Source organism: Geospiza fortis, unplaced genomic scaffold (genome assembly GCF_000277835.1).
Source record: "Geospiza fortis unplaced genomic scaffold, GeoFor_1.0 scaffold186, whole genome shotgun sequence".
In the NCBI taxonomy this organism is placed as follows: domain Eukaryota; kingdom Metazoa; phylum Chordata; class Aves; order Passeriformes; family Thraupidae; genus Geospiza; species Geospiza fortis.
In genome coordinates this window covers 1,849,865-1,857,340 of record NW_005054331.1, presented here as the reverse complement: position 1 = coordinate 1,857,340, position 7,476 = coordinate 1,849,865, and the positions used below count along the sequence as shown (strand labels likewise).

The 7,476-nt window shown below is 46.3% G+C and overlaps 1 protein-coding gene and 1 pseudogene across 2 annotated transcripts in view; both read left to right on the top strand.

The window, feature by feature from the left end:
• LOC102045296 (dual specificity protein phosphatase 6) overlaps positions 1 to 3,249 on the top strand; it is a 3,653-nt gene extending 404 nt beyond the window's left edge. The window contains exons 1-3 of the mRNA XM_031057580.1: positions 1 to 170; positions 717 to 1,154; positions 2,573 to 3,249. The exon at positions 1 to 170 is cut by the window's left edge and continues 404 nt beyond it. Of these exons, the coding sequence (XP_030913440.1) occupies positions 1 to 170; positions 717 to 1,154; positions 2,573 to 2,880 (916 nt within the window). The 3' untranslated portion in view covers positions 2,881 to 3,249. The remainder of the gene's footprint in view (positions 171 to 716; positions 1,155 to 2,572) is intronic.
• An 879-nt stretch (positions 3,250 to 4,128) lies between these two features.
• On the top strand, positions 4,129 to 6,502 carry LOC115947934 (annotated as a pseudogene). The gene is made up of 2 exons (XR_004081787.1): positions 4,129 to 4,274; positions 4,849 to 6,502. The product of XR_004081787.1 is annotated as a dual specificity protein phosphatase 6 pseudogene (transcript).
• Positions 6,503 to 7,476: the final 974 nt, after the last annotated feature.

Here is a 7,476-nt window from a genome sequence, read left to right as displayed (position 1 = left end):
CAGCAGCGAGGAGGACCGCGAGCGCTTCGCCCGCCGGTGCGGCACCGACACCGTAGTGCTGTACGACGAGCACAGCCGCGACTGGAACGAGAACACGGGCGGCGAGTCCGTGCTGGGGCTGCTCCTCAAGCGCCTCAAAGATGAAGGCTGCAAGGCATTTTATCTGGAAGGTGAGAAGGGCCGCCAAGGGTTGGGGGAGAGATCTCTGCCCGGGTAAGAGGGAGGGGGGAACGCGGTCTGCAGCGTTCCCCGGGCAGCGGATTGATGCGCCAGGAGAGCACCGACCTGGGTAGGGGGCTTTTCCCCCTACTCCACACCTCTCCCCCCCTCCCGTCCCCCCATCCTTATCCTCGCATTGTTTAAAGAAACCTTGATGTCTGAAATCACTATGGCAGCGTGGGGAGGACAGGGCTAACGGGGATTCCGGCATGAGCCTGGCAGAAGGAATTGCCGCCGAGACACCTCTCCAGCGGTCCCCGCAGGGGAAAGCGGTACAGAGCTTTAATCTTGGATGTGCTGAGCCCTCCACCGCAGCGGACGATTTTCTTAAGTTAGTCTGTCTGCGTTGAGAGTGTGACATGTTTTTTCTTCTTTTTCCCGGAGCTCTCGAGGGTGCAAAGCAGACGCTCCCTTGCAGGCAGGGCTGTACCAGGGAAGTAAGTCGACATGCCATCTTATATCAGGTTGCATTTTCTCCTCTTTGCTTTTCTCTCCAGGTGGTTTTAGCAAGTTCCAGGCCGAGTTCGCCTTGCACTGTGAAACTAACCTAGACAGTTCGTGTAGCAGCAGCTCTCCTCCTTTGCCAGTCCTGGGCTTGGGAGGCCTCCGAATCAGCTCCGATTCATCATCCGACATTGAATCTGACATTGACAGAGACCCCAATAGTGCCACCGACTCCGATGGCAGCCCTCTTTCCAACAACCAGCCTTCCTTTCCGGTGGAGATTTTACCCTACCTCTACTTAGGCTGTGCCAAGGACTCCACTAATTTGGATGTTTTAGAAGAGTTCGGCATTAAATACATCTTGAATGTTACTCCTAACCTGCCTAATCTCTTCGAAAACGCCGGTGAATTCAAGTACAAACAGATCCCGATCTCTGACCACTGGAGCCAAAATCTGTCTCAGTTCTTTCCTGAGGCCATCTCCTTTATAGGTAAGACCCAGTTACTTGCTAACATCTACTTGTCAGGAGGCAGAATTCGTTACATCTTGCAGAATTCGTGAATTTCGGGCGAGAAGCGGCAGCAGCATTTATGGCCGTCTTTGGGGCATGCCCCGTTCTCTGATTTTAAAGCCGGCTTAAGTTGAGAGGCTGTTGGGGACTTTTTGGGGGGGGGTGGTATTGAGAAGTCCCGGTGAATTGTAAGCGACCTTTGCAGGGCTGCACAGGCAGACCTGATTTGTCTGGCTGTGGAATTCCTCCTTGAGTCATTTGTGTTGGAGCTGGGGACTGAGCCCTGTGCATGTTGGGGGATCTTCTTAAACCATTTCCTGGCGGGTGGGGGGCAAATGAGCCTGGGGTCGATAGCTTATTTGATCGTTTTCTTTGCTGATGATGGTTTTGGGGTTATTTGCTTTTGGGTTTTTTGGGGTTTTTTTCCCTTTTTCCTTGAGGTTGCTGAAGAGAAGAATAATAAAAAGAAGCGATCTGGGAATCTAACTTTAGCTTTTAAATGCAAGTTATGAATAAGCGGTGTCCCTGGCAAATGTATTGACAGAGTTTAATCTAAATCTCGTGGTAATAATGATATACCTCTCGGGCTCGGTGCCTCGATCAGCCAGCCCTCAGACGGAAAACTGTACCCTTGGGCCCAAGGAGTTCTGGTTAAAATCTGCACTCTCCTTCGTTTTGGGGAGATTGCCCAAACTGCCCCATCGGGGTGCGGTGGGGTGGGCATTGCATTATCTGTTGGGAAGCTGTGCTGTAATCCGGTTGAATGATACCGGTAATAGTGGAGAATGTAGGTAATCTGAGCCTAGCAGGAAGAAATGTGGGCTAGAAGCCACAAAGAAACTAATCTCCAGGCATTGTAATGCATTTCCTATTACAAAGGAACCCATTTTCAACCAATGTTGACATCCTGTTCCTCCTAATGGGCTGTCCCCTGTGACTTCCCTCATTCTTTTAAAATGCCTGAATACCTCCATTGTTAGCTGCACAACAGTTGGAGAATAATTTAATAGACCTTTGCAGTCTGCTGGTGTGTATAAAGCCTTTCAGTGACATATTGCAGGATTTCCATGCTGGGACAAGGGGACTGCAAGAATTTAAAGGCAAATCTCCGGGCAAAAAGCCTGTCTTTTAAACCTGGCTTTTAAAACAGTGTCATGCAGCGTGTCCTGCTCCCTTTGTCTCATTCTTAGTTTTCTCAGCTCTTGGACTTGGGTAGTAGGGGGAGTGGATTCCTCTCTTGTCCTGGTTTTAAGCCGCTAAAGTTAACTCTTGAGTTGCACTGCTGGCCAGTGGGATCAGAATTGTGCTTTCTTCCTACTTGATACTAATCTCATTTGTGTTGAGAGATCAGTTACCAACCCTCTGTCTTACGAGTCCTTCTCTGCCTCTTTGTACAGATGAAGCACGGGGGAAGAACTGCGGCGTCCTGGTGCATTGCTTAGCAGGGATCAGCCGCTCGGTCACAGTGACGGTGGCCTACCTCATGCAGAAGCTGAACTTGTCCATGAATGATGCCTATGATATTGTCAAGATGAAGAAGTCCAACATTTCACCCAACTTCAACTTCATGGGTCAGCTGCTGGACTTTGAGCGGACTCTGGGACTGAGCAGCCCCTGTGACAACCGAGTGCCGAACCAGCAGCTGTACTTCACCACCCCTTCCAACCAGAACGTCTTCCAGGTGGATTCCTTGCAGTCCACGTGAGCTCCCACCACCTCCCTTCTCCTGTCCATTTCATGGGATCACTCCTCAATGGTTTCTCTTTGGCAGTGATAAAGAAATGCATCTTTCTCTTTTTCTGGCCTCTGCTGTTAACAAGCAGCTGCCAGTGCAGGCAATGAAAGGTTACACAGTGTGGAATCGGCTCTTGCAAAGGGAGGGGACGTGGGGCAGCGCCGTGGTGCCCCCGGGCAGCAGGTGGGCAGTGCATCCATCCCTGCTTGGGCAGTGGCCGGGGTCCGAGGACTTCCCGTGTGCTGGGGTGAGGCTGGACAGGGTGGGCACGTGTTCTCGAGAGGCTGGAACTGTCCTTCTGCCCTCTGCTCTCAGATCTGTGACACACATCTTTGTCTTCAGTGAAGACTTGTTATTTCTGTTTGTTTGTTTGTTTGTTTTAATTTAGAGGAGCCAAAGAAAGAGATTTCAGCTTAGTGTACTTGGAGTACTTGTTTGCTAGGAGCTTGGTAGTATTTTACTTGATCAATGTAAATATTTAACCTTAAATTTATTTGCTTTTTTTTTTTTTCTTAATTCACATGTACTCAAGAAATCAATCCAAGGGACACCTGTGTTTTTGTTCTTTTCATAAATTTTGCTTTGTTTGTTTGTTTTAATTGCAAAGAATATATTTGCAGCATGCTGAATTTCATTGAAGCAAGCTTTCTATCATCTACTTGTCAGGAGGCAGAATTCGTTACATCTTGCAGAATTCGTGAATTTCGGGCGAGAAGCGGCAGCAGCATTTATGGCCGTCTTTGGGGCATGCCCCGTTCTCTGATTTTAAAGCCGGCTTAAGTTGAGAGGCTGTTGGGGACTCTTTGGGGGGTGGTATTGAGAAGTCCCGGTGAATTGTAAGCGACCTTTGCAGGGCTGCACAGGCAGACCTGATTTGTCTGGCTGTGGAATTCCTCCTTGAGTCATTTGTGTTGGAGCTGGGGACTGAGCCCTGTGCATGTTGGGGGATCTTCTTAAACCATTTCCTGGCGGGTGGGGGGCAAATGAGCCTGGGGTCGATAGCTTATTTGATCGTTTTCTTTGCTGATGATGGTTTTGGGGTTATTTGCTTTTGGGTTTTTTGGGGTTTTTTTCCCTTTTTCCTTGAGGTTGCTGAAGAGAAGAATAATAAAAAGAAGCGATCTGGGAATCTAACTTTAGCTTTTAAATGCAAGTTATGAATAAGCGGTGTCCCTGGCAAATGTATTGACAGAGTTTAATCTAAATCTCGTGGTAATAATGATATACCTCTCGGGCTCGGTGCCTCGATCAGCCAGCCCTCAGACGGAAAACTGTACCCTTGGGCCCAAGGAGTTCTGGTTAAAATCTGCACTCTCCTTCGTTTTGGGGAGATTGCCCAAACTGCCCCATCGGGGTGCGGTGGGGTGGGCATTGCATTATCTGTTGGGAAGCTGTGCTGTAATCCGGTTGAATGATACCGGTAATAGTGGAGAATGTAGGTAATCTGAGCCTAGCAGGAAGAAATGTGGGCTAGAAGCCACAAAGAAACTAATCTCCAGGCATTGTAATGCATTTCCTATTACAAAGGAACCCATTTTCAACCAATGTTGACATCCTGTTCCTCCTAATGGGCTGTCCCCTGTGACTTCCCTCATTCTTTTAAAATGCCTGAATACCTCCATTGTTAGCTGCACAACAGTTGGAGAATAATTTAATAGACCTTTGCAGTCTGCTGGTGTGTATAAAGCCTTTCAGTGACATATTGCAGGATTTCCATGCTGGGACAAGGGGACTGCAAGAATTTAAAGGCAAATCTCCGGGCAAAAAGCCTGTCTTTTAAACCTGGCTTTTAAAACAGTGTCATGCAGCGTGTCCTGCTCCCTTTGTCTCATTCTTAGTTTTCTCAGCTCTTGGACTTGGGTAGTAGGGGGAGTGGATTCCTCTCTTGTCCTGGTTTTAAGCCGCTAAAGTTAACTCTTGAGTTGCACTGCTGGCCAGTGGGATCAGAATTGTGCTTTCTTCCTACTTGATACTAATCTCATTTGTGTTGAGAGATCAGTTACCAACCCTCTGTCTTACGAGTCCTTCTCTGCCTCTTTGTACAGATGAAGCACGGGGGAAGAACTGCGGCGTCCTGGTGCATTGCTTAGCAGGGATCAGCCGCTCGGTCACAGTGACGGTGGCCTACCTCATGCAGAAGCTGAACTTGTCCATGAATGATGCCTATGATATTGTCAAGATGAAGAAGTCCAACATTTCACCCAACTTCAACTTCATGGGTCAGCTGCTGGACTTTGAGCGGACTCTGGGACTGAGCAGCCCCTGTGACAACCGAGTGCCGAACCAGCAGCTGTACTTCACCACCCCTTCCAACCAGAACGTCTTCCAGGTGGATTCCTTGCAGTCCACGTGAGCTCCCACCACCTCCCTTCTCCTGTCCATTTCATGGGATCACTCCTCAATGGTTTCTCTTTGGCAGTGATAAAGAAATGCATCTTTCTCTTTTTCTGGCCTCTGCTGTTAACAAGCAGCTGCCAGTGCAGGCAATGAAAGGTTACACAGTGTGGAATCGGCTCTTGCAAAGGGAGGGGACGTGGGGCAGCGCCGTGGTGCCCCCGGGCAGCAGGTGGGCAGTGCATCCATCCCTGCTTGGGCAGTGGCCGGGGTCCGAGGACTTCCCGTGTGCTGGGGTGAGGCTGGACAGGGTGGGCACGTGTTCTCGAGAGGCTGGAACTGTCCTTCTGCCCTCTGCTCTCAGATCTGTGACACACATCTTTGTCTTCAGTGAAGACTGGTTATTTCTGTTTGTTTGTTTGTTTGTTTTAATTTAGAGGAGCCAAAGAAAGAGATTTCAGCTTAGTGTACTTGGAGTACTTGTTTGCTAGGAGCTTGGTAGTATTTTACTTGATCAATGTAAATATTTAACCTTAAATTTATTTGCTTTTTTTTTTTTTCTTAATTCACATGTACTCAAGAAATCAATCCAAGGGACACCTGTGTTTTTGTTCTTTTCATAAATTTTGCTTTGTTTGTTTGTTTTAATTGCAAAGAATATATTTGCAGCATGCTGAATTTCATTGAAGCAAGCTTTCTATGAGGGAGAAATGGCAATGGTGACAAGTTTGCAGATCAGGTTTTGTGAGGAAGTAGAGTCTCTTCTTTCATATATCTTTCTTTTCCTTGTGGTGATTTCTTTCCCACATGCTTTTGATGTAGGTTCCATATGATATATATATATATATATATATATATATATATATATATATATACACATATATATATATATTTAAATTAAATTAATTTTTTGCCTTACCTTTTGTAAATAGATCATCTGGGAGGAGGTTTGTCTTTGAATGCGAAAGATTTTTGATGACTTTTTAAAACTTTCAGATGTGCTAAGCAGTGCATTACCTCTGTACAAATTCTTCAGGGAGCTTCACCTCAAATGCAATATTTTGCGGTTTTTTTTTTTGTATAAAACTGGAAGTATGTGCGAGCATTTGTACCTGTGTGTACGCACAGTGAACCTGCACATGGTTGCCAATAAGGGAGAGTCTAATCTACAGTGTATAAGTTTTAAGATGGAATTTATTATAAGAATGTAAAACCTTAAATTATTAATAAATAAATAACTATTTTTGGCTATGGAGAAGCTGGCTGGTTTATTCCCCCTTTCCCCTCTGTGTAGTTGTGGTTAATTGCACATATCCATATGGTTATGTTTAAAGGCAATAATTGCTCTCAATAGCTTTTGTGCATCCCCCTAAGACAATAAAACCTTGATTTCCCCTTTGGTCCACTGGTGCCTAAATGAATAAACAGTGAATGTACTAGATTCTCATCTTGCTTTGGTGAAGGGAATGCTTTTGAAGGCCTGTAGGTTAATTACAAAATACTCCAGCATCTCTTTGCTATACTAGGGATGCACCTGACTCTGGGCAATAATTTTTTTCCCTCATTATTACTAAGAGTAAGGAGGTGTTGTTTTCTGGCTTTGTTTATGAATTCTGGTCACTCTATTACAGATGCCAGGAGATGGGTTCATGCTCTGCTTAGCTGTCTGGCAGGAACTCATTTCACAGAGATTCATCAACAGTCTGCAGCCTGTAAATGATTTTTCTGCTGCCATTCAGCCACCTTGCAACTTAATGAAGGCAAGAAGGAAAAGTCATATATACCCTTAGTCACCTCATTTCCTCTTTGGACCCTTCGAGCAGTTCTGTCTCTGCAGAAGGAAAAAGGGGGATTATAGCAATTGCAAAACTTCCTGCTGCAACTTATATTCATGAACATCCTTCCTGATGATAGCTGGCCCTAGGCAGGGTGGTGCCAGAATCTGTGTGCAGTACCACAGTGAGGGGCTGGGGCTGTCGGCTGAGGTACTGCAGAACTCCTGGCAGGCAAAGCACATTTGAAGTAATTTTAGAAACTGCAAGTGTGTGAAATGAAATGCAAACAAAACATGGGAAAAAAGTGAGTCAGTGTCTCATGCAGTGGCCTAGATTGAGTGCATAAACTGTGAAAGTAGAAGTGGGTTGCAGTTAAACTTGGCTTGTGCTAATCCAGTTTTGAACGGTTTCCGCTCTTGGCATTCCCTATGCTGTTCTGTTCAAAGTGGAGATTTGC